Source organism: Anomaloglossus baeobatrachus, chromosome 4, assembly GCF_048569485.1.
Source record: "Anomaloglossus baeobatrachus isolate aAnoBae1 chromosome 4, aAnoBae1.hap1, whole genome shotgun sequence".
In the NCBI taxonomy this organism is placed as follows: domain Eukaryota; kingdom Metazoa; phylum Chordata; class Amphibia; order Anura; family Aromobatidae; genus Anomaloglossus; species Anomaloglossus baeobatrachus.
The window spans coordinates 1,882,441-1,909,656 of NC_134356.1; the positions used below are offsets into that span (position 1 = coordinate 1,882,441).

The 27,216-nt window shown below is 51.0% G+C and overlaps 1 protein-coding gene across 11 annotated transcripts in view; it reads left to right on the top strand.

Annotated features, from left to right (window-relative positions):
- The window catches only part of EPS8 (EGFR pathway substrate 8, signaling adaptor), a 297,407-nt gene that overhangs the window by 238,135 nt on the left and 32,056 nt on the right, over window positions 1–27,216 (top strand). For all 11 annotated transcript variants that reach the window (XM_075343463.1, XM_075343467.1, XM_075343469.1 and 8 more), the window contains 2 exons: window positions 4,087–4,189; window positions 16,004–16,147. In XM_075343463.1, the coding sequence (XP_075199578.1) occupies window positions 4,087–4,189; window positions 16,004–16,147 (247 nt within the window). The remainder of the gene's footprint in view (window positions 1–4,086; window positions 4,190–16,003; window positions 16,148–27,216) is intronic.

Below are 27,216 nucleotides of genomic sequence, written 5' to 3' on the forward strand. Positions count from 1 at the left end.
TTGTCCCGTTGCCACGGGCGGGACGGCCGGCTCCCGGGCTCCGCCCACCCACTCTCTCTCCGCCTCCCTGCTTTTCCCTCCTACCATCCTAGTAGACGTGGCATAGAGAGGAGCGCTGCCTGTGCTGCTGCTGGTACAGTAAACTAATCTCCCCAGCGCTGATTTCCCTCCCTCCCCCCTCACCCCCTGCCGCCTGTCTGTGCGGGCGCCCCCCTGCCGCCTGTCTGTGCGGGCGCCCCCCTGCCGCCTGTCTGTGCGGGCGCCCCCCTGCCGCCTGTCTGTGCGGGCGCCCCCCTGCCGCCTGTCTGTGCGGGCGCCCCCCTGCCGCCTGTCTGTGCGGGCGCCCCCCTGCCGCCTGTCTGTGCGGGCGCCCCCCTGCCGCCTGTCTGTGCGGGCGCCCCCCCGCCGCCTGTCTGTGCGGGCGCCCCCCCGCCGCCTGTCTGTGCGGGCGCCCCCCCGCCGCCTGTCTGTGCGGGCGCCCCCCTGCCGCCTGTCTGTGCGGGCGCCCCCCTGCCGCCTGTCTGTGCGGGCGCCCCCCTGCCGCCTGTCTGTGCGGGCGCCCCCCTGCCGCCTGTCTGTGCGGGCGGCCCGCCGCCTCATTGTGCGGGCGGCCGGCCGCCTCTCTCTGCGGGCGGCTGGCCGCCTCTCTGTGCGGGCGGCCCGCCGCCTGTCTGTGAAGGCGGCCGGCCGCCTGTCTGTGAAGGCGACCGGCCGCCTCACTGTGGCTGCCTGCGTGTCCGTGCTGGAGGCCCGCCGGCTGCCTGCGTGTCCGTGCTGGAGGCCCGCCGGCTGCCTGCGTGTCCGTGCTGGAGGCCCGCTGGCTGCCTGCGTGTCCGTGCTGGAGGCCCGCCGGCTGCCTGCGTGTTTGTGCTGAATGGGTGTGGATGGGGAGTGGATATGGGCGTGACTGTGAAATGGGTGTGGTTAGGGGGCGTGGCCTAAAAATTTGCCGCGGCGCGCTACGCGCGCCGCAAACTTTGTCCCTCTTTTCCTTCTTTAAAAGTTGGGAGGTATGGTAATACACAGTGGATGGAGGAGACCATGATGGTGATACCAGTGTAATACACAGTGGATGGAGGAGACCATGATGGTGATACCAGTGTAATACACAGTGGATGGAGGAGACCATGATGGTGATACCAGTGTAATACACAGTGTATGGAGGAGACCATGATGGCGATACTAGTATAATATGCAGTGGATGGAGGAGACCATGATGGTGATACCCGTATAATACACAGTGTATGGAGGAGACTATGATGGTGATACCCGTATAGTACACAGTGGATGGAGGAGACCATGATGGTGATACAAATTGTGATGGTGGGATATGGGGGGAGGTGTATCTTGCTGTACAGATTCCTATATTAAGCTTGGTTCACTGTCCATTATTTGTACTGCTTCTGTGTACATTGTATTGTTTGTAAGTAATCATCCCCTATAGTGCAAGGTTATAGCCTTTTGAGGCGCTTCCATCCCTGGGTGTGGGGGGAGGTGGGCCTAGAGTCCACCTACGGTAAACTCTCTGCTTACCCGGGAGATTGAGGCAGTCTGTTTGGAGAACTTGAAGTGAGAAGGATTGAACCTCTGGGAGAAGCTTGGACTTCTCAGAGAGACCTGCACATTAATCGCTTATTGGATTATATTCATATTTCTGGACTATTTTTACCCTCTGTATGGTGAATTTTGTTATGGACCATTTGATTTGCTTGGAATCAATGCTCTTTGTACAGCCATCTCTCGCTCTATTGATTGTGTGATATGGGAGAAGGACCCCGTCACATCAATATAATACATATTGGATGGAGGGGACCATGATGGCAGAACCAGTATAGTACACAGTGTATGGAGGGAACCATGATCATGATACCAGTATAATACACAGCAGAAAGAGGAAACTATGATGGAGTGGGGCTTCCTGAGTGGATCTAATGCTGGGGCTTCCTGAGGGAACCTAATGCTAGGGCTTCATGAGGGGATCTAATGCTGGGGCTTCCTGAGGGGACCTAATGCTAGGGCTTCATGAGGGGATCTAATGCTGGGGATTCCTGAGGGGATCTAATGCTGGGGCTTTCTGAGGGGATCTAATGCTGGGGCTTCCTGAGGGGACCTAATGCTAGGGCTTCATGAGGGGATCTAATGCTGGGCTTTCTGAGGGGATCTAATGCTAGGCTTCCTGAGGGGATCTAATGCTGGGGCTTCCTGAGGGGACCTAATGCTAGGGCTTCATGAGGGGATCTAATGCTGGGGATTCCTGAGGGGATCTAATGCTGGGGCTTTCTGAGGGGATCTAATGCTGGGGCTTCCTAAGGGAATCTAATGCTAGGGTTTCATGAGGGGATCTAATGCTGGGATTTCCTGAAGGGATCTAATGCTAAGGCTTTTTCAGGGGACCTAATGCTGGAGCTATCTGAGGGACCTAATGCTAGGGCATCCTGAGGAAACCTAATGCTGGAGCTTCCTGAGGGGATCTAATGCTGGGGCTTCCTGAGGGAACCTAATGCTAGGCTTCCTGAGGGGATCTAATGCTAGGGCTTCCTGAGGGGACCTAATGCTAGGGCTTCATGAGGGGATCTAATGCTGGGGATTCCTGAGGGGATCTAATGCTGGGGCTTTCTGAGGGGATCTAATGCTGGGGCTTCCTAAGGGAATCTAATGCTAGGGTTTCATGAGGGGATCTAATGCTGGGATTTCCTGAAGGGATCTAATGCTAAGGCTTTTTCAGGGGACCTAATGCTGTGGCTTCCTGAGTGGATCTAATGCTGGGGCTTCCTGAGGAGACCTAATGCTGGAGGTTCCTGAGGAGACCTAATACTGGGGCTTCCTGAGGGGATCTAATGCTGGGGCTTCCTCAGGGGATCTAATGCTGGGGCTTCCTCAGGGGATCTAATGCTGGGGCTTCCTCAGGGGACCTGATGCTTGGGACATCTTGAGGAGACCTAATTCTCTGGGATCTTCAGGGGACCTAATGCTGGGGCTTCCTGAGGAGACCTAATGCTGAAGCTTCCTGAGGAGACCTAATACTGGGGCTTCCTCAGGGGACCTAATGCTGGGGCTTCCTGAGGGAACCTAATGCTAGGCTTCCTGAGGGGATCTAATGCTAGGGCTTCCTGAGGGGACCTAATGCTAGGGCTTCATGAGGGGATCTAATGCTGGGGATTCCTGAGGGGATCTAATGCTGGGGCTTTCTGAGGGGATCTAATGCTGGGGCTTCCTAAGGGAATCTAATGCTAGGGTTTCATGAGGGGATCTAATGCTGGGATTTCCTGAAGGGATCTAATGCTAAGGCTTTTTCAGGGGACCAAATGCTGGGGCTTCCTGAGTGGATCTAATGCTGGGGCTTCCTGAGGAGACCTAATACTGGGGCTTCCTGAGGGGATCTAATGCTGGGGCTTCCTCAGGGGATCTAATGCTGGGGCTTCCTCAGGGGATCTAATGCTGGGGCTTCCTCAGGGGACCTGATGCTTGGGACATCTTGAGGAGACCTAATTCTCTGGGATCTTCAGGAGACCTAATGCTGGGGCTTCCTGAGGAGACCTAATGCTGGAGCTTCCTGAGGAGACCTAATACTGGGGCTTCCTGAGGGGATCTAATGCTGGGGCTTCCTCAGGGGACCTGATGCTTGGGACATCTTGAGGAGACCTAATTCTCTGGGATCTTCAGGGGACCTAATGCTGGAGCTTCCTGAGGAGACCTAATGCTGGAGCTTCCTGAGGGGATCTAATGCTGGGGCTTCCTCAGGGGATCTAATGCTGGGGCTTCCTCAGGGGGATCTAATGCTGGGGCTTCCTCAGGGGACCTGATGCTTGGGGCATCTTGAGGAGACCTAATGCTCTGGGATCTTCAGGGGACCTAATGCTGGGGCTTCCTGAGGAGACCTAATGCTGGGGCTTCCTGAGGAGACCTAATGCTGGAGCTTCCTGAGGAGACCTAATGCTGGGGCATCCTGTGGATGAATCTGTTTACTGAGAGCCTGTTCAATATTCAGAAACTTCTTCAGTGTATGTGGGATCCAACTGGTTCCCACCATTCATGAGCTGTGCACCCAAAACTTGTGCTAATCTAAAATTCTGTTTTTTATCACAGGAACGAGGAAGCCACGACTCTCAAGAAGTGCGCTGTCTGCAAGTATGACTTTGTGGCCAGGAACCTGAACGAGCTCTCTGTGCTGAAAGACGACATTGTGGAGGTAAGAATTCATCTGGAGGAGGGTTACTAATCGCTCCTGCAGATCTAGATAGTTAAACTTTACTGGGAAGTGTCACCAATTCCTCCCCGACTCTTCGATGGTAGAGATGACCAAGTCCATCCTTGGAGGATCAAATTCAGGTGTAATTTCCTTAAGTAAGGTTCCACACGAATCTGAAAAAGCATTCCTGGTGCCGTTTCTCACAAGGGCAGTGCGGGCTTCCCGTATCTCTTGGCAGCAGTATGATCACATGGTGTAGCTCAGCCAATCAGGAAGACTACCATAGACAGTATAAAACAGTGGCCGGCCAAGGAACACCATTTTACGCCTGTACTGTAGCGGAAAAAGAGCTGAGATAGAGCAAGGCCTAATGTGATTGTGGTGACTACTTCACCGGTGTACCAGACGGATAATGGCGGTGGTGGTCTCACTTTATCAGAGTGACCGGTTGTAGCGTCTCATCATCACCACTCAGGGTGGGACTAAATTCATGAATTAATACCTGTGTGAACAGTGCCACAAGCCATGGTCGTCTTCCACCGCTCGTTAGTAAATCCAAGGTCTGAATTCAGGCTTCTTCCTACGTCGGAGGCCATCCCTGCGTTTTGTGCCATTTATAATCTTTACCTACTAAAGTGTGGACGACGTTCAAGTCAAGTCCAGAGTCGTCTCCATTGCTCCGATGAGTCTAATATCCGAAGCCCCGAGAACAGCGGCCGTTAGGACCAGCTCGCTATCGGGAGGGGATTTTACCTGCTTTGTAAAGGAACATGGCTTTTTTATTCCACTTTTTAACCCCTTAATAACCTAGGATGTATATATACGTCCTAGGTCTCCTCCCTCCTGTGATGTGGGTTCACGCGCTGTGCCCGCATCTTTCCCCGCAGACGTCGGCTGATCTGATCAGGTGACATGTGTAGCTTACAGATGCGTGTGGATTGGAGATCTCTGATCCACCTGCACCTGTTAACCCCTTAGACTCTGACAGCGGGGATATAATGCGCTCCAGCAGGATTGCACGGTTTCCCATCACCGGCTCTTATCGCCAGTGAGCGGTCATGACAGTGTGGGGCTCAGATGATGACTCCTGTCGCTGCCATGATGTGTTTCCTGTGAGAGTCGGCAGAGCGCCACCATACACAGGAGCGCAGCATTTCTGCTGTATGGAGCGGTGCGGACGCTGAAAATGCTGAAGATGAGGCTGAAGCATCGCTGTGATTATCAGAAGGGATCGGACACTGCAGTGATAAGGTTCCCCAAAGGTACTAGTAAAATCAATAAAAAATGTGAAAACATTAAAATAACCTGTAAAAGTTCAAATCACCCCCCTTCTGCTATGTTGAAAATAAAACATTAAAAAATAGACCCATTTGGTATCGCCGAATTCAGAAACGCCGATCTATCAAAATATAAAATCAATTCATCTGATCGGTAAATGGCGTGGTGAGAAAAAGTTCAAAACGCCAAAATGACGGTTTTTGGTCGCCGCAACATTGCATTACAATGCAATAACAGGTGATCACAACGTGGCGTGTACCCAAGAATGGTAAAAATCAAAACATCAGCTCAAGACGCAAAAAATAAGCCCTCACTGAGCCCCAGATCCGAACCATGAGACCGCTGCGGGACATGGAAAATGGCGACAAAAACGCAATTCTTTTTTTTGACAAACATCTGAATTTTTTTCACCATTTAGATAAAACTCCTCATGTTTGGTGTCTACGATCTCGCACTGATCTGGGGAATCGTAACGCCAGGTTTACCATATGGTGACCATGGTACATAAAAAAACAAAAACACAATTGTGGAACTGCCCTTTTTGTGCAATTTTACCGCACTTGAATTTTTTTCCCCCATTTTCCAGTACAATATGGGGCAGAATAATTGGTGTCATTCAAAAGTACAACTCGTCCCACAAAAACAAGCCCTCGTATGGCAATACTGGCTGGAAATAAAAAAGCTTGTTTGCATGGTGTCGATTCGTCTTGAATTGATGATGCCCTACAACTTTGTAATTCACTTTTTTTTTCTATCTTGTTCCATTTTCGAGATAAAAATGCTAACTCCGTTGTTTTCCACCAGGTGGTGCTATAGGTGGTTTCATTGCGTAGCACATGGTACTTTACTATACCTAGATGTGACGACATGGACACCCAATGCCTCTCATGGGTTAAAGTTTCTTAACATTCAGCCAGACGTATTGTTCTACTGTGTGGTAACTCATGTTTGCTTAACTATTGTTTGGGATCAGACCCTTCGGAGCATTCATTGTATTGTAGTTGTGTATTGCTAATCTAATGTAAATTACCTTAGTAGTTATTGTCGAGTCTGTGACTTGCAGACTCCATGTAGATACCCTCAGTCTTTCTGTAAGACATCATTTGGATGAACATTGTCCATGCAGCTTGAGATTCATCCAATGGGAGTGGCGATCTTGTCCAACCAATCGATGAGGACACAGTGTATCTAAGTGGAAGGCTGTGGCTATAAAAGGGACTTCTTTAAGCCACCAGGTTGTTGATGGATGCTGATGGATCCAGTCTAAGCTCTTTGGAGCTGACTAGAGGATCAGGATATCTTATGGCTTCAATCTAGGGACTCCGGTTCCGGTTGAAGACCACATCCACAGCCTAGGGATTTCGACCCCGGCTGCCAGGATTGTAACATCATACCAGGACTACCTAAGGAGGACGCTCAGGTTGGGACAGTTCAATCACCTGTTACAGACTTTGCAGACCTCAGACAGCTTCCTAAATCTGGCATTATTCCTTTCTCGGTGGGTGCCCGCCAAAAGCGGGGTGCTGCTGGATTAGAGTAAGCGGCCCTGGAACCTCTGAGGCAAGGACATTCTAAATCCCTGGTGAGCCAGCGGAAGGGTGAGACTCTGTTGCCTGTTACATTTGTGTGTTTTGCTGGTTATGTGTTATGTGCCGTTAATTGTTTGGGGATCCAATAAAGTCTAATTATTGTGGTTCCCTCACCCTGTGTTGTCTGAGTAGTGTCACGCCTACGGTTAAGGAGGCCGGCAGTCAGGTGGGATGAGCCCTGAGCCACTCTGTCTTTCTAAAGGCGGCGGGTTTTAGTGGACGAGAGCACCCACTGACCCCCGTGTCTCCACAATTGGTGGCAGCAGTGGGATACTACTCAGCCTGGTTTACCCAGGGGAGCTGCAGCGGACTGGTGTTTTCGGACACCGTCCAGGGCTCAACAACCAGGGAGGCACATAAGCATACCCAGCAGGCCATAGGGGAGGCATTCAGATTTCGGACGCTGCCATGTCCAACCCCACCAGCTCAGCCATGGGACAAAGACAAAAGAGGAGTTACGACCGCTGCAGTAAATGGATGCTACAGGATCTGTGCCAGAGGCGAAAGATTATCTACTGGAACGCTGAGACTCGGTCAGACTTGATCCATAAATTAGTCCGTTGGGATGCCCAGAATGATGCAGAGGACGATGAGGATCCCAACGATCTTGACCCAGAGGATTTAAACTATGTGCCACATCATGGATCTAGTGACAATCGGGAATCAACTTTGTCCAAAATGGCCCAAGCCACAGCGTTGTTGGATGCATTGGGGCCTAGATCCTCAAGAGAAGAGAGGGCTTATGTTCTGGAATATGTTTATGGGATTCCAGCTGCAGTACTGCTAACACCAGCCGGTCGAGAAGGATGGTCCCGCTACCCAGCAGAAGCTGCGCCAAAACAAAGGACTACAAACAGGGCCTGTGACTCGCCCAATCTATGGCGCTGTTATACATGTGGGCGCCATGGACATATAGATAAAGATTGTCTCCAAAACCGAGGCCGCATGCTTGGAGCCCATCTACCAGCTCAGCCGGTCAAGAGCCAGGGACTACGAGACACTGGTTCCTCCATTACCCTGGTAAGCCCAGTTATTGTTTCCCCAGAAGACCCTGTACCAGATTCCCAATTATCCATCTCCCTGGCTGAGGGCCAGCGCTCAGACATTCCTCTGGCATGTGTGCAGTTGGACCTAAGGACCGACCAGGGAGAGGTCGAGGTGGAGTTTGTGGACAGCCTCCCCACACCTGGTATTTTGGGGACCAACCAGGAAGTGATCGATGTGGGGATTGTGAACAGCCTCCCCACACCTGTCATTGTGGAGACTGACCAGAGCAAGGCTGATGTGGAGCTTATGGACACCGTCCCCACACCAGTTACTTTGGGGTCTGACCAGGGAGAGGTCCATATGGAGTTTATGGACCGCCTCCCCACACCTATTGTTTCGGGGACTAGCCAGGAGGAAGTTGAAGTTGGGTTCATAGATGGCCCCACCAAGCCTGTTGTTTCGGATACCACTCAAAGGGAAGTGAAAGTGGGGCTTGTGAATTACCTGCTCACACCAGTCATTTTGGAGAATGACCTAGGACAGTGATGGCGAACCTATGGCACGCGTGCCACCAGGGGCACGCTGAGCCCATTCTGGTGGCACGTGTGCTGTCGCCCGACCCTGCAGGTTTGATCTGCTAGTGCAGTCGCGCCGGCAGATCAAACCTGTGTTGGAGCGGAGGAGACATTTCTCCTCCGCTCTGACACTCCTCCTCCCCTAGGCTGCAGTGGGTTGCCTAGGAGACGGAGGAGCGTCAGAGAGCAGCGCCGGCGCCGTCTGCTGGCCGCGTGGGAACTGAGGACCCAGCAGCGCGCAGCGGGGGAGCGTGTGCAGGTAAGTTGTGTGTTGCTTTTTTTTTTTTTTTTTTATAACTCGTGTGCGGCAGCGGCAGCGGCAGCAGCAGCATGGGGTGGGAGAGGGGGAACGCACATGGCAGCAGGGGGGTGGGAGAGGGGGAACGCACATGACAGCAGGGGGGTGGGAGAGGGGGAACGCACATGGCAGCAGGGGGGTGGGAGAGGGGGAACGCACATGGCAGCAGGGGGGTGGGAGAGGGGGAACGCACATGGCAGCAGGGGGGTGGGAGAGGGGGAACGCACATGGCAGCAGGGGGGTGGGAGAGGGGGAACGCACATGGCAGCAGGGGGGTGGGAGAGGGGGAACGCACATGGCAGCAGGGGGGTGGGAGAGGGGGAACGCACATGGCAGCAGGGGGGTGGGAGAGGGGGAACGCACATGGCAGCAGGGGGGTGGGAGAGGGGGAACGCACATGGCAGCAGGGGGGTGGGAGAGGGGGAACGCACATGGCAGCAGGGGGGTGGGAGAGGGGGAACGCACATGGCAGCGTGGGGTGGGAGAGGGGGAACGCACATGGCAGCAAAGGGGTGGGAGAGGGGGAACGCACATGGCAGCAGGGGGGTGGGAGAGGGGGAACGCACATGGCAGCGTGGGGTGGGAGAGGGGGAACGCACATGGCAGCAGGGGGGTGGGAGAGGGGGAACGCACATGGCAGCAGGGGGGTGGGAGAGGGGGAACGCACATGGCAGCAGGGGGGTGGGAGAGGGGGAACGCACATGGCAGCGGGGGGGTGGGAGAGGGGGAACGCACATGGCAGCGGGGGGGTGGGAGAGGGGGAACGCACATGGCAGCGGGGGGGTGGGAGAGGGGGATCGCACATGGCAGCGTAGGGTTGGAGAGGGGGAACGCACATGGCAGCAGGGGGGTGGGAGAGGGGGAACGCACATGGCAGCGTGGGGTGGGAGAGGGGGAACGCACATGGCAGCGTGGGGTGGGAGAGGGGGAACGCACATGTCAGCGTGGGGTGGGAGAGGGGGAACGCACATGTCAGCGTGGGGTGGGAGAGGGGGAACGCACATGCCAGCGTGGGGTGGGAGAGGGGGAACGCAAATGGCAGCGTGGGGTGGGGGTGGGGGAACGCACATGGCAGCAGGGGGTGGGGGAACGCACATGGCAGCGTGGGGTGGGAGAGGGGGAACGCACATGGCAGCGTGGGGTGGGAGAGGGGGAACGCACATGGCAGCGTGGGGTGGGGGTGGGGGAACGCACATGGCAGCAGGGGGTGGGGGAACGCACATGGCAGCGTGGGGTGGGAGAGGGGGAACGCACATGGCAGCGTGGGGTGGGAGAGGGGGAACGCACATGGCAGCGTGGGGTGGGAGAGGGGGAACGCACATGGCAGCGTGGGGTGGGAACATACATGGAGAAAACATGCGTGCCAGGATGGGGGAAACATGCCTGCCAGGATGGAGGAAACATGCATGCCAGGATGGAGGAAAGCATGCATGCCAGGATGGGGGAAACATGCGTGCCAGGATGAAGGAAACATACATGCCAGGATGGGGGAAACATGCATGCCAGGATGGGGGAAACATGCATGCCAGGATGGGGGAAACATACATGCCAGGATGGAGGAAACATACATGCCAGGATGGAGGAAACATGCGTGCCAGGATGGAGGAAACATGCATGCCAGGATGGAGGAAACATGCGTGCCAGGATGGAGGAAACATGCATGCCAGGAAGGAGGAAACATGCATGCCAGGATGGGGAAACATGCATGCCAGGATGGAGGAAACATGCATGCCAGGATGGAGGAAACATGCATGCCAGGATGGGGGAAACATACATGCCAGGATGGAGGAAACATGCATGCCAGGATGGAGGAAACATGCATGCCAGGATGGAGGAAACATGCATGCCAGGATGGAGGAAAACATGCATGCCAGGATGGAGGAAAACATGCATGCCAGGATGGAGGAAAACATGCATGCCAGGATGGAGGAAAACATGCATGCCAGGCTGGAGGAAAGCATGCATGCCAGGATGGAGGAAACATGCCACGATAGGGAACATTTACCTGGATGGGGTAAATTAACCAGGATTGGGAACATTTACCAGGAATGGGGTACATGCCGGGATGGGGGAACATTTACAAGGATGGGCAATATGTCAGGATGGGGTACATTTACCAGGATGGAGGACATTTACCAGGATGGGGCCATGATGGGGACAAATATACCAGAATGTAGGAAATCTATATCAGGATGGGAGACATGTTTACCAGGAAGTGGCCAGGAAGGGGGACAGAACTACACAATGAAAGGGGAGGGGAGCAACTCGTACGTCTTTATGGGATTTCGAGATGTTCAGACTTTGAAATGTAGATGTGGATTACAGGTGACATCTGATTGCATTCCAGGCTAAAATCTCTGTCTAATATGCTGCAATTTATTTCCAGAAAGATCAATCCAACTGCTGTGTCTGGAAAGGGCAGGGGCTCAGCGTCCATGTGTGGTAAGCATGAGCGTGATGCCCCCTGCTGAAGAGAAGACGGCAAAGGTAAGATTACAATCAATTCTTTATATAATAGGATTAGTTGGCACTTCGGAAAAAAAATTGGGTTTAGGGCTACAGTTTGGGCACTCGGCCTGTAAAAGGTTCGCCATGACTGACCTAGGACAAGAACTATCCAGTCAGTTTGAAGCAGCCATCATCCACCTCCAAGCCAAGCAGGACCCTGATGTGGATCTTTCTAACATCTTTTCCAGGGATGGTTTGCATTCCCGGTCTCCATCATCCACTTCTGAGCCAAGAACCGTGAGTAAGCCTAACCACACTGTGGCTATTGACTGGGGGAGGATTGATAGTGGGAGATTTGTGTAGGCCCAACTCATGGACCCCACCTTGGTGCTTGTCCACAGTATGGCTGCCAACTTGGGGGAGGTGATCAGAGGGAGGTGTATAGAAGCGAGCCGCTGTTGCTGACCTCACCATTAAAAAGGACAATGCCGTCAAGAGGAGAAGGATGATCGGAAGCCTATCATGTCTGGCTAATATTAAGAAGGGGGAGGAATGTGACGACATGGACACCCAATGCCTCTCATGGGATAAAGTTTCTTAACATTCAGCCAGACGTATTGTTCTACTGTGTGGTAACTCATGTTTGCTTAACTATTGTTTGGGATCAGACCCTTCGGAGCATTCATTGTAATGTAGTTGTGTATTGCTAATCTAATATAAATTACCTTAGTAGCCATTGTCGAGTCTGTGACTTGCAGACTCCATGTAGATACCCTCAGTCTTTCTGTAGACATCATTTGGATGAACATTGTCCATGCAGCTTGAGATTCATCCAATGGGAGAGGCGCTCTTGTCCAACCAATCGATGAGGACGCAGTGTATCTAAGTGGAAGGCTGTGGCTATAAAAGGGACTTCTTTAAGCCACCAGGCTGTTGATGGATGCTGATGGATCCAGTCTAAGCTCTTCGGAGCTGACTAGAGGATCAGGATATCTTATGGCTTCAATCTAGGGACTCCGGTTCCGGTTGGAGACCATATCCACAGCCTAGGAATTTTGACTCCTGCTGCCAGGATTGTAACATCATACCAGGACTACCTAAGGAGGACACTCAGGTTGGGACAGTTCAGTCACCTGTTACAGACTTTGCAGACCTCAGACAGCTTCCTAAATCTGGCATTATTCCTTTCTCGGTGGGTGCCCGCCAAAAGCGGGGTGCTGCTGGATTGGAGTAAATAGCCCTGGAACCTCTGAGGCATGGACATTCTAAATCCCTGGTGAGCAGCGGAAGGGGGAGACACTGTTGCCTGTTACATTTGTGTGTTTTGCTGGTTATGTGTTATGTGCCGTTAATTGTTTGGGGATTCAATAAAGTCTAATTATTGTGGTTCCCTCACCCTGTGTTGTCTGAGTAGTGTTACGCCCACGGTTAAGGAGGCCGGCGTTCAGGTGGGATGAGCCCTGAACCACGCTGTCCTTCTAAAGGCGGCGGGTTTTAGTGGACGAGAGCACCCACTGACCCCCGTGTCTCCACACTAGACACCACTTCTATGCCTATAGCTGCCGCCGTTCTCAAGTTACTGGTGGTGGACAGGATAAGGGTGGACATATTGTATATATATTATATATTATAAGATCGTAGGCCCCATAACCACACTGCTAGCTGTGGCCTCACAATATTTCAAGACGAAAAAAAACAGAAGAAAAGCACACTTAGAGAAAACACAAACCCAAAAGCAGCTTTTCCTGCCAGGGAAGGGCACAGATTCCACTACAAGGGATCAGCCCATATCACCACACATGGTAAAATATATATCATCGAAAAGATGGGAAAGTGTCTCCCATCTTGTTGCACCTGGGGTAGTCATCAGGGTCCTTGGAGCTTAATTGTTGGTCCTTGGTACACACAGGGGGCAATCCGTCCACGAGCGCCTTACATTAACCCTATGGACGCTCACTTAAGCCCTGTGACTCCACAATAGCTCCTGGTTTACAAGGCCAGTCCACAGGTGGACCCTAGCATAGTAAAGGCCGCCCGACACATTTCCGCCATATTGCATTCATCAGGTGATATTTGCCCTAGTGGTCAGATATCCCCCACCACCATTGCTGTAAAGTCTGCCACTGTAGACCATATGTCTAAATCTAACAAGCAAGGCATCCATTTCTTCAGAAGGGGAGTGTTTTCTATTGGTCCCAATTTCAAATGTGTCTAATCAGAAAAGGGAGTACTTACCCCCGTCGCCATTCCATCCCACCAGTCCAATGTACCCCTGTCATGGTGTCTGGTGGTTGCCGCATATGCTCCTTTAACGCCTCCTTTGGCCAAACAATACTACCACAAACGATCACTATCCGATCCACTACGCACAAGACCGGAAGTACTTCAGATCCGGCGCTTTACTCCAAATGACCTCACAACGATGGCCTCCGCACAACTTCCGGTCCATAATGCACCTGACCGGCAATAGAAGCATTCAATACAGCGCTCTGCTTCAAAATCACCTTACCAAGATGGCTGCTGCAACACCGCTTATCTGCAGAGTGACTGGCCGGAAGTGACGATTAGGCCCCTGCACCAACATGGCCATAAACCCGGCCACAGAGGGCTGAGGAGTCTGAACGTCCAAGTACACCACACTGGCCTCCACCATTGAGGCGCCAGAATATATCGCACTCACGTTAATCGGCAGAAACCTGATAAGTGAAATGCATGGTCTACACGGAGCCCCAATGACACCCCAGGGCGATGACTACAACCTTGTGAAAGTATTCAGCCCCCTGAATTTTTCAACCTTTTCCCAAAATTGAGGCTTCAAACATAAAGAAAAAGTAGTTAATGTTATGGTGATGCACTGCTATCCCCGCTCACCAGCAGTCCCGGCGTCTGTGATTGATTGCAGTCAGACCGCGCCCCACCGTGCTTAGAATTACACACGCTGTGTGTGTCCCTATTGTAGTGTAAAAGTAGGGTCCACCGATATTATGATACCCAGCACAGATAAAGCATACGGCTACAGGCTGCAGCCCCCAGCTGTGCACTTGTCTTGGCTGTGCAACAAAATAAAAGGAACCGCATGCAGCTTTTTTTTTTAAAACTTAAATAACTTTAAAAAACGGCATGCGGTGCCCCCCCCCCAGAGTTTCGATACTCAGCCATGATAAAGCTGACAGCTGGGGGTGGTATTCTCATGCTAGGGAGACCCATGGTTATCGGGCTCCCCCCAGCCTAAAAATAGCACCCTGCAGCCGCCCAGAATTGTTGCATCCATTAGATGTGACAATCCCGGCACTTTACCTGGCTCTTAGAATACAAAAAAATCACCCTCTTTCACCCCTTTATTAACCCCAAACATCCAGTTTCAACGTAATTCACACAACATCCCATGACAATTCCGGCTCTGCTACATACTGAAGTCACAGTGCACAGGTACAGAACATGTGTGCATGCTGTGGCTTCAGGCACCCCTGCCCTTCTTCAGACTCTCAAGATGCACCTGCCCTTCTTTAGACTTTCCGGACGCCCCTGCCCTTCTTTAGACTCTTCGGATGCCCCTGCCCTTCTTCAGACTTTTTGGATGCCCCTGCCCTTCTTCAGACTCTCCGGACGCTCCTGCCCTTCTTCAGACTCTCTGGACGCCCCTGCCCTTCTTCAGACTCTCTGGACACCCCTGCCCTTCTTCAGACTCTCAAGATGCACCTGCATTTCTTCAGACTCTCCAGACGCTCCTGCTTTTCTTCAGACTCTCCGGACACCCCTGCCCTTCTTTAGACTCTTCGGATGCCCCTGCCCTTCTTCAGACTTTTCGGATGCCCCTGCCCTTCTTCAGACTCTCCAGACGCCTCTGCCCTTCTTCAGACTCTCCAGAAGCCCCTGCCCTTCTTCAGACTCTCTGGACGCCCCTGCCCGTCTTCAGACTCTCCAGACACCCCTGCCATTCTTCAGACTCTCCAGACGCCTCTGCCCTTCTTCAGACTCTCCAGAAGCCCCTGCCCTTCTTCAGACTCTCCAGACGCCTCTGCCCTTCTTCAGACTCTCCAGATGCCCCTGCCCTTCTTCAGACTATCCAGACGCCCCTGCCCGTCTTCAGACTATCCAGACGCCCCTGCCCGTCTTCAGACTATCCAGACGCCCCTGCCATTCTTCAGACTCTCCAGACGCCTCTGCCCTTCTTCAGACTCTCCAGACGCCAATGCCCTTCTTCAGACTATCCAGACGCCTCTGCCCATCTTCAGACTCTCCAGATGCCCCTGCCCTTCTTCAGACTCTCCAGACGCCCCTGCCCGTCTTCAGACTATCCAGACGCCCCTGCCCTTCTTCAGACTCTCCAGACGCCCCTGTCCGTCTTCAGACTATCCAGACGCCCCTGTCCGTCTTCAGACTATCCAGACGCCTCTGCCCTTCTTTAGACTCTCCAGACACCTCTGCCCTTCTTCAGACTCTCCGGATGCCCCTGCCCTTCTTCAGACTCTCCGGACGCCCCTGCCCTTCTTCAGACTCTCCAGACGCCCCTGCCCTTCTTCAGACTCTCCAGATGCCTGTGCCTTTCTCCAGAGTCTGCAAGGGGCTTATTTCTTTCTGGATGTTTCCTTCTCAGATGCTGTGTGTTGTTCCATCTGCTTTTCTCTCCATATTTCAGGTCATTGATGATAAGAAGCAATGGTGGAAGGTTAGGAATTCCAACGGATCTTCTGGATTTGTGCCAAACAACATCCTGGGAGTAATGAAACCCGAGGAGTCCTCCCTGGAGCGTTCAGAGCCGGCGTACAGCCACAGCATCCAGGTGCGCTCACCGGTACCCACAGACCCTGCCCGGCCGAACTGCAGGAATTAAGCGACTTTCTGTACACAGAAGACTCCACAAACAGTGACAGCGCAGTAATACATACACAAGCGGGCCGGGTCAGGAAAGTGATAACACAATGTCTTGCTCCGGGCCCGGTCAGGAAAGTGATAACACAATGTCTTGCTCCGGGGCCGGGTCAGGAAAGTGATAACACAATGTCTTGCTCCGGGGCCGGGTCAGGAATGTGATAACACAATGTCTTGGGCCGGGGCCGGGACAGGAAAGTGATAACACAATGTCTTGCTCCGGGGGCGGGACAGGAAAGTGATAACACAATGTCTTGCTCTGGGGCCGGGTCAGGAAAGTGATAACACAATGTCTTGCTCCAGGGCCGGGTCAGGAAAGTGATAACACAATGTCTTGCTCCGGGCCGGGACAGGAAAGTGATAACACAATGTCTTGCTCCGGGCTGGGACAGGAAAGTGATAACACAATGTCTTGCTCTGGGGCCGGGTCAGGAAAGTGATAACACAATGTCTTGCTCCGGGCCGGGTCAGGAAAGTGATAACACAATGTCTTGGGCCGGGGCCGGGACAGGAAAGTGATAACACAATGTCTTGCTCTGGGGCCGGGTCAGGAAAGTGATAACACAATGTCTTGCTCCGGGGCCGGGTCAGGAAAGTGATAACACAATGTCTTGCTCCGGGGCCGGGTCAGGAATGTGATAACACAATGTCTTGGGCCGGGGCCGGGACAGGAAAGTGATAACACAATGTCTTGCTCCGGGGGCGGGACAGGAAAGTGATAACACAATGTCTTGCTCCGGGGCCGGGACAGGAAAGTGATAATGTGACGCCCTGGGCAAGCCAGGGGTCACAGGTCATCACACCACCACACCCTACACCCCAGTTAGGAACACCAAAGCTAACCTAAAATCCTTGTTGCCTTCCTCCAGGAGCTGGTGTCCACACCAGGGGGTCGGCCAGGCGGTTGGCTCCGCCCACCGAGGAGTTCACAGCCCTGGAGGCGGGAGGAACCAGGCAGTCCAGCTAGGGACGTGAAGGAGTAAGGAATGAGGTAGTAGTGGAGCTAAGGAGAAAAGCTGAAGTGACAGAAAAGTGAGAGTAGTAAAGCCTGAAGTTGGTCCGGGTGTGTGCCCCGGACTGTGACAGCAAGGTCAGCAGACGGCGGTGATTGTCCGCAGGGGTGACTGCTCGGAGGTTGAACAGCAGAAAACATTGGACTCTCCTCTGAACAGGCTTTCTAGGAGCCCAGACCTAAGTCCTCCTGACCATCTGTGGACTAAGACCTGGAGTCTGGAGAAGGCACCTTCACGCCTGAGACCAGGAGCCTTCTGTTCATGAGGAGACATCTGAAATACCTGAGCTGGGGACAGAGGTCTCACAAGAGGTGCAGACATTGTTTCCAGTGATAACACAATGTCTTGCTCCGGGGCCCGTTCAGGAAAGTGATAACACAATGTCTTGCTCCGGGCCCGGACAGGAAAGTGATAACACAATGTCTTCCTCCGAGCCCGTTCAGGAAAGTGATAACACAATGTCTTGCTCCGGGGCCGGGTCAGGAAAGTGATAACACAATGTCTTGCTCCGGGGCCGGGTCAGGAAAGTGATAACACAATGTCTTGCTCCGGGGCCGGGACAGGAAAGTGATAACACAATGTCTTGCTCCGGGGCCGGGACAGGAAAGTGATAACACAATGTCTTGCTCCGGGCCCGGACAGGAAAGTGATAACACAATGTCTTGCTCCGGGGCCGGGACAGGAAAGTGATAACACAATGTCTTGCTCCGGGACAGGAAAGTGATAACACAATGTCTTTCTCCGGGCCCGGTCAGGAAAGTGATAACACAATGTCTTGCTCCGGGGCCCGGTCAGGAAAGTGATAACACAATGTCTTGCTCCGGGGCCGGGTCAGGAAAGTGATAACACAATGTCTTGCTCCGGGGCCGGGACAGGAAAGTGATAACACAATGTCTTGCTCCGGGGCAGGGACAGGAAAGTGATAACACAATGTCTTGCTCCGGGGCCAGGACAGGAAAGTGATAACACAATGTCTTGCTCCGGGCCCGGTCAGGAAAGTGGTAACACAATGTCTTGCTCCGGGGCCGGGTCAGGAAAGTGATAACACAATGTCTTGCTCCGGGGCTGGGACAGGAAAGTGATAACACAATGTCTTGCTCCGGGGCCGGGACAGGAAAGTGATAACACAATGTCTTGCTCCGGGCCCGGACAGGAAAGTGATAACACAATGTCTTGCTCCGGGGCCGGGACAGGAAAGTGATAACACAATGTCTTGCTCCGGGGCCGGGACAGGAAAGTGATAACACAATGTCTTGGGCCGGGGCCGGGACAGGAAAGTGATAACACAATGTCTTGCTCCGGGGCTGGGTCAGGAAAGTGATAACCCAATGTCTTGCTCCGGGGCCGGGTCAGGAAAGTGATAACACAATGTCTTGCTCCGGGCCCGGTCAGGAAAGTGATAACACAATGTCTTGCTCCGGGGCCGGGACAGGAAAGTGATAACACAATGTCTTGCTCCGGGGCCGGGACAGGAAAGTGATAACACAATGTCTTGCTCCGGGGCCGGGACAGGAAAGTGATAACACAATGTCTTGCTCCGGGGCCGGGACAGGAAAGTGATAACACAATGTCTTGCTCCGGGGCCGGGACAGGAAAGTGATAACACAATGTCTTGCTCCGGGGCCGGGACAGGAAAGTGATAACACAATGTCTTGCTCGGGGCCCGGACAGGAAAGTGATAACACAATGTCTTGCTCCGGGGCCGGGTCAGGAAAGTGATAACACAATGTCTTGCTCCGGGCCCGGACAGGAAAGTGATAACACAATGTCTTGCTCCGGGGCCGGGACAGGAAAGTGATAACACAATGTCTTGCTCCGGGGCCGGGACAGGAAAGTGATAACACAATGTCTTGCTCCGGGGCCGGTCAGGAATTTGCTTCTTTCATTTTTATTGTTGAACCAAAATTCACAAGACAAGTAAAAAAGCAAAGTCTGATCCTCATTAGATTTTATTCCGGAAAGTTCCAATGAAAACTTATTCTGTTTTATTCTGTCCATTTTCTATATCTAAAATGACCAACAATTTTACCGCATGTGTATAATGTATAGAAATATGTATACAGATCATTAGCCTTGTAGGTGATCACTTTATAGTAGATCACTGATCTTGCAGCTGGTAACTGTGTATATATAGTAGATCATTGATCTTTTTTTTGGTGATTGTATAGTAGATCACTGATCTTGTAGTTGGTACTGATTATAGTAGATTACTGATCTTGTAGGTGGTGACTGTATAGTAGATCACTGATCTTGCAGCTGGTGACTGTGTAAAGTAGATCATTAATTCTTATAGATGGTGACTGTGTATAGTAGATCGCTGATCTTGTAGGTCATCACGGTCTATAGTAGATCACTGATCTTGCAGCTGGTGACTGTGTAAAGTAGATCATTAATTCTTATAGATGGTGACTGTGTATAGTAGATCGCTGATCTTGTAGGTCATCACGGTCTATAGTAGATCACTGATCTTGTAGCTGGTGACTGTGTATAGTAGATCATTGATCATGTAGTTAGTCCTGTCTGTATAGTAGATCACTGATCTTGTAGGTGGTGACAGTATAGTAGATCACTGATCTTGTAGCTGGTGACTGTGTATAGTAAGTAGATCATTGATCTTATAGATGGTGACTGTATATAGTAGATCATTGATCTTATAGATGGTGACTGTGTATAGTAGATCACTGATCTTGTAGGTCGTCACTGTCTGTAGTAGATCACTGATCTTGTAGCTGGTGACTGTGTATAATAGATCACTGATCTTGTAGGTGGTGACTGTATAGTAGATCACTGATCTTGTAGCTGGTGATTGTGTAAAGTAGCTCATTGATCTTATAGATGGTGACTATGTATAGTAGATCACTGAACTTGTAGGTCATCACTGTCTATAGTAGATCACTGATGATGTAGGTGGTGACTGTGTATAGTAGATCACTGAACTTGTATGTGGTGACCATGCATAGAAGGGCAATGCAGGTCTTCTCTCTTGGGTTATGTCATCAATGGTCAGGTCACCTATGGTGGGGGTCCGTGTGGTGCACCTGGGGGCTTCACTCACTCTGGATTTTGCCACCTGTGTCCTGCTTGTTACATCTGTTACATTGCACATTTTCTGAGTATCATACGTTTTTGATTATCTTCTGCTAATAGCTTTTGATGCCAAAGAAGGAATTTGAGATCTTCAAGGTAGGCCTGCTGCGTGGTGTGGACCTCCGCCCCTGGCTCCACTGCTCTGCATGCACTTTACAGAATACAGTTTACTTCTGCTTTCTTGACCTAAAGTCCTAGTTTCTGTAGAATTGAATTAGATGTGAACTTAGACATTGAAGTTCCCCAAATGTTCTTTAATTTCAGGACCTTCAAATGCAGTTTTCTGCTCACAAGTAGTGAAAACCCTACAACTGAGAGACTGCTGCGTGGAATAGTGGGAGAATGGGTCAGGCCTCACTTGGTGGGAGGATGGACCAGGCCTCACTTAGTGGGAGGATGGATAAGGCCTTACTTAGTGGAAGGATGGACCAGGCCTCACTTGGTGGGAGGATGGACCAGGCCTCACTTGGTGGGAGGATGGACCAGGCCTCACTTGGTGGGAGGATGCACCAGGCCTCACTTGGTGGGAGGATGGACTAGGCCTCACTTGGTGGGAGAATGGACCAGGCCTCACTTGGTGGGAGGATGGACCAGGCCTCACTTTGTGGGAGGATGGACCAGGCCTCACTTGGTGGGAGGATGGACCAGGCCTCATTTGGTGGGAGGATGGACCAGGCCTCACTTGGGAGCATGGATCAGGCCTCACTTGGTGGGAGCATGGATCAGGCCTCACTTGGTGGGAGCATGGGTCAGGCCTAACTTGGTGGGAGCATGGATCAGGCCTCACTTGGTGGGAGCATGGATCAGGCCTCACTTGGTGGGAGCATGGATCAGGCCTCACTTGGTGGGAGGATGGATCAGGCCTCACTTGGTGGGAGGATGGACCAGGCCTCACTTGGTGGGAGGATGGACCAGGCCTCACTTGGTGGGAGGATGGACCAGGCCTCACTTGGTGGGAGGATGGACCAGGCCTCACTTGGTGGGAGGATGGACCAGGCCTCATTTGGTGGGAGGATGGACCAGGCCTCACTTGGTGGGAGGATGGATCAGGCCTCACTTGGTGGGAGAATGGGTCAGGCCTCACTTGGTGGGAGGATGGACCAGGCCTCACTTGGTGGGAGAATGGACCAGGCCTCACTTGGTTGGAGGATGGACCAGGCCTCACTTGGTGGGAGGATGGACCAGGCCTCACTTGGTGGGAGGATGGACCAGGCCTCACTTGGTGGGAGGATGGACCAGGCCTCATTTGGTGGGAGGATGAACCAGGCCTCACTTGGTGGGAGGATGGATCAGGCCTCACTTGGTGGGAGAATGGGTCAGGCCTCACTTGGTGGGAGGATGGATCAGGCCTCACTTGGTGGGAGCATGGATCAGGCCTCACTTGGTGGGAGGATGGATCAGGTCTCACTTGGTGGGAGGAATCCAATTCTTCACTGGTCAGGAAAGTCTGTAGTGAGAGGAATTCCTGTGAGATTGTTCCAGAGAAGTCTTATGTAGGGTACTAGAGAACCGTGTACCTGTATGGGCTGCAGAAGCCATAGTGGTATGAACCCCAACCTCCTACAAGCCATCAGAGGCCTGTAGCTCCTTCTGCTTGTCCATTTTCACATCTCAGTGTCCTGGTGAAGAAATAGCCACAGGAGGTAGTGAGAGAAGTCAAAGTGGAACAGGCGGCCACGGGAGGCAGTGAGGGCAGTCAGAGAGTTGAACAGGCGGCCATGAGAGGTAACCTCATCAATGGAAACCTCAAAGAGAAAGCTGGAGAAATATATTTATACCTGAGATGATTTAGGAAAACCTGCACTCGCAGGGAGTTGGACCCAATGGCCCTTGAGGTCCCTTGCAACTTTACCATCCCATGATTAAGGTTTGATGTCTGTACGAGCTTTATGGCAATTTCCTGTTTTACTAAAAAGTGGTGGAAGAGAGAAAAAACTGTTACCCCCTGATGATAGGATGTGTCTCGTGTGACGGGCTCTAAGCCTTGGAGAGTAGGGTCTCTGCTGTGTGTCTCTGCTGTGTGTCTCTGCATGGTGTGGTGCTGATCACATACCCTGTATAACTGCAGTTTTTCTTTCTACTGGCAGCAATTACTGGGAGAACTGACAGAGGTAACATAGTGTTGTGTGCTTTCTTCTCCTGTGTGTCCTCCTCTGACTCTACATCAAATACTAGATGGACAAATCCCGTCATTAGAGATGGGCAAATAGTCAAATATTCAGGTTCTTCTTGCCGAAAAATTTACATTATTTGTGTATTCGTACCGAATGACGAACTTAATGCAAGTCAATGGGAAACTCAAAGAATTTTCAGGAGGAAGTTCGAAGTAGGTCTGGGAGGACTGTAAAAATGCTGCAATCGATGGAAAAGTGCTGAAACTAAATGGGAACAGCATGAGCAGAAAGCCTGGATGCATTTCTGACTCAGCTGGTTTCTGTGAATAATGTTGTCAGAGTATTATGGGGATTAAAGCAGGAGAATAATACGGACAGTTCCCTGCGGCTGTCGCTTCCTGCTCCAAAGTTCATGAATATTCACTGCTTCCCTGCCCACCCTCTGTGACCGTGTGTGTGATTGGTTGCAGGCCTTCTCTGCCCACTCTCTGTGACCGTGTCTGTAATTGGTTTCAGGCCTTTCCCGCCCACCCTCTGTGACCGTGTGTGTGATTGGTTGCAGGCCTTCCCTGCCCACCCTCTGTAACCGTGTGTGTGATTGGTTGCAGGCCTTCCCTGCCCACCCTCTGTGACCGTGTGTGTGATTGGTTGCAGGCCTTCCCTGCCCACTCTCTGTGACCGTGTGTGTGATTGGTGGCAGGCCTTCCTCGCCCACCCTCTGTGCCGGCGTCTCTGATTGGTTGCCCTCACACTAGTTGTCTGGTCCCCGGAGTGGAGAGTAAAAATAAATAAAAAAAAATAAATAAATTGAAAAAATGGTGCAAGGTTCTCCGTATTTTTTTTTTCCAAAACGTTTTTTATTGATTTTTCAAATTTGTAAAAACATAACAAGTATCATTGCAAAAGAAGAACATTCGTCTGACAAAATGTGACATAGAGGTGGGTGATACCCCAATTTGGAGTTCCATGTTGCTGTTCGATTTAAGATAGTATACAGTAACATTAAACCAAAACAGAGGTAATGAAATATAATATAACATATGCAATACAATTCGTTAAATCTCTGTGTCGTCCCTGAATGATTTCAATTTTGCTAGCGTGTCTTGGTATTCCCAACCGTCTCGTCTCCCCCTCCCGCCAGAGCCCCCTCCTAGGTGATTCTCAGTTTACCCAGGCTGTCCTGGATATTGCTCAGGATATACCACTCCGAGTGAACAAAAGGTGCCATCAGGTTAATTATTTCTCCCTGTGTGAATTGGCTTTCAATAAAATGTCTCCATCTCACAAAAAACTTGGCTGTCAACCCATCTTTATCCCTCTCCGCTTCTAGTTTTTCCCACTTCAGAAGGTTGTGTAGTTCGCCCACAACCTCCTTTATGGATGGGCCCTCCCTTTGAATCCAGTGTTTTAAGATGCAACGCTTAGCTATCATGGCTATGTCATGCATTATTGCGTATTTCCTCTTTTCCTGCGTGCTCGGTCCTCCTCCTACTCCTCCCTCAAAGGAGTGGAAAATCCACACCATTAAGTCTAGTTTGCTGAAAATTCCCCATGTTGACTGGGCAAATAGTCTGACTTGGTTCCAGAACCTAGCGATTGTCTCACATTCCCATAGCCCATGCAGCATATCCGTTTTTTCTTTTTGACACTTAGGACACCACCTATCCCTACCTGGTATGTTGAAACCTATAATGGCCCTATGTAGAATTCTGAATTGAGTGTCTCTCCATCTCTCATTGGTAATATGTTTCCGCACTTGTACTCATCCTCTCAGTATATCATCCACCACTTCTTCCCTTCCCAATTGTTTCCCCCACGCTTTTAAAGTCCGACTATCCTCCCGTGAGATAAGCACCCCCCTTAGCGATCGATAAATTTTAGAGACATTTATACTTGTTACATCACATTCCAGTAACTCATCAATCGAACTTCTGTTCAGCTCTCTTCCAACCACAGCCAGGTCTCCTATTATTCCATGTTTCAATTGTTCATACTGGATGACATGTGAGCTATTAAGGTTGTACTTATCCAACACTTCCCGACCTGTCATCCACCTCCTGTCCTCCACATTCATAACATCTATCATTCTCCTGACTCCCCTCTCTTTCCATCTAGTAAATAGCTTGTTTTCTCGTCCCAGGGGAAAATTTGGGAATGCCCAGGGGTTCAAGTACTTGGACACTTTCCATGAGAGCCCCAGTTTTTTCCTTACCGACTTCCATGTTAGCATGGTGTCTCGGAATATAATTGAGTTCCTTATGTGCCCTTCAACCCTGGATAGTGGGGAGTGCAGAATGGACGTCAGATCCCACGGTGACGCATATTTAGTTTCCATCGCATGATCTGAGTGCCTACTCGTTCCTCTCACCCAATCAATTACATGCCTCATGATACATACAAGATTATACCCTTGGACATCTGGAAAGTTTAGACCTCCCTCCTCTGCTGACTTCATCAGCGTACGCAGCTTTATTCTGGGTTTCCTTCCCCTCCACAGAAATTCTGTATACGCGGAGTTGAGCTTATTCACATCCTTTAGTTTTAGCAATAGCGGGATTGTCTGGAAGGGATACAGCAGCCTAGGAAAGCTCATCATTTTTATCAGGTGACATCTTGCCAGTAATGGAAGTGGCAGACCTTTCCATCCCTTTAATTGAACTATAATTTTCCTGATTAGCGGTCCATAATTCAAGTTATAGATTGTTTCCACCGATCTTCCTATATGCACTCCCAGGTATTTAATTGAAGATTGTGCTATAGGAATTCCACATAGACAGCCATCCCTTATTTGTCCCCCCATTGTCCCATGATGCCCCTTTAGGAACATGATCTCGCATTTTTTCTTGTTCAGTTTGAAACCGGAGAATGAGCCAAATTTTTCAATCAAGGCAAGAGTCTGTGGCAAATCCGCACCGGGGTCCCCCATATAAAGTATGATGTCATCAGCAAAAAGCGCTGTCTTTACTTCTGAACCCCTTATCTTGATTCCTTTAAAGCTATTTTGTCCCTGTAGTATTCTTGACAACGGCTCGATTGCCAGGTTGAATAAAAGAGGAGATAATGGGCAGCCCTGTCTTGTTCCCTTCATCAAAGGGAACATGTCTGATAGAAAGCCCGGAGTGTGTACCCTAGCTCCCGAGTTGGCATAAAGGTTTCTAATGTAAAGTCTCATCTTGCCTCCAATCCCTATGGCCTCCATTACCCTGTCTAACCACCCCCAATTTACATTATCAAACGCTTTTTCTGCGTCAAGTGTAACTAGGGCAGGTCTAGCCCCTCCCTCAGTGAGACCCAGTCTAACCGCGTCTACCACTAGAATTGTCTTTCGGATATTGGTAACGGCATTTCTCCCCTTAATAAACCCCACCTGGTGATTCGTAATGATCCTAGGTAAGATCTCGGCCAGTCTATTAGCCATGATCTTGGACATAATTTTTAAATCCTGATTTATGAGCGATATAGGTCTATAACTAGAGGGATCATCCAGGTCCTTGGTTCCCTTGGGGAGTAATTTAATATATGCTATGTTGGAATTTTTGGGTATTTCCGCCCCTCCCAGGAAAGCATTAAAGACTGAGGTTAGATCCGGCGAGATCAGATCCTTCAGAGCCTTATAGAATTCACTGTTAAAACCGTCGGGGCCTGGTGCCTTGTTGGTGTTAAGCTCCCCAATTGTTCTCGTCACCTCCTCTACTGTGATATCTGCGTTTAAGGCACTCAAATCTTCCTCCGTCAAGCTAGGCATTTGGGCTTGTCTTAGCCACTCTGCCTCATCAGTCATGTCGTTATTCCCTGACCCATATAGTTTTCTATAGTAATCTCCCAACAGTTTATTAATGTCCTTAGGATCCGTAGTCACCTCTCCCCCCTTTGTTTTCAGTTTAGAGATCACTGTCATCTTTCTGCTGCCCCTTGCCAGATTGGCCAACATCCTTCCCGCCTTGTTGCCAAACCTATGTAAGTCAACCTCCTTGTGCGACCAGAATAGTTGTTCCTTTTTTTTGGCCCATTCGTCAAATCCCTCTTTTGCCTCCAGCCATCTGCCTTTTGTCATGGGAGATCTATTTGTCACATAATTTGTATATGCTACCCGTACTGCTTCACTATGGAAATTATAATTCTCATTGGTTTTCCGTTTGATCATGGCTGCGTACCCCACCAGACGGCCCCTTAGGACCGCTTTTGCCGTTTCCCAAAATATCACTGGGGACTCTCTATGTTCCCTATTGTCCTCTGCGAATTCTCCCCACCACTCCTGTAGCACCTTATGGAAATTATCTTGCCTGAGAAGGAACGATGGGAATCTCCATATGATATCTGTACCTCTCCTGAATTTCTCTCTAATGCCCAATCTCACCGGACTATGATCAGAGATCACCATATTCTCTATCACACAATCTTGCGTTCCACTCAGTAAGTCTTGCGAGATCCAGAACTGATCAATACATGACCAGCTATCATGAGGGTGAGAGAAGTGTGTATACTCTCTGTCATGTGGGTGAGTTAGTCTCCAGATGTCTTTCAGTCCTACGTCTTCTAATGTTACATCCCTATTGTCTAAACTCCTGCCCACATTAGCTGTCCCCTCCTCGCCCCTCCTCCTATCTTCAGCTGAGTCTGGGACGGTGTTAAAATCGCCTCCCACTATAATGTTAGCCTCCCCATCTGCTAATATGGTGGCCTTTATGTCATCATGGAATGTGATTTGTTGTGAATTTGGGCCATAGACATTATAAATACTGAGTTTACCCACTGGACTAACGATT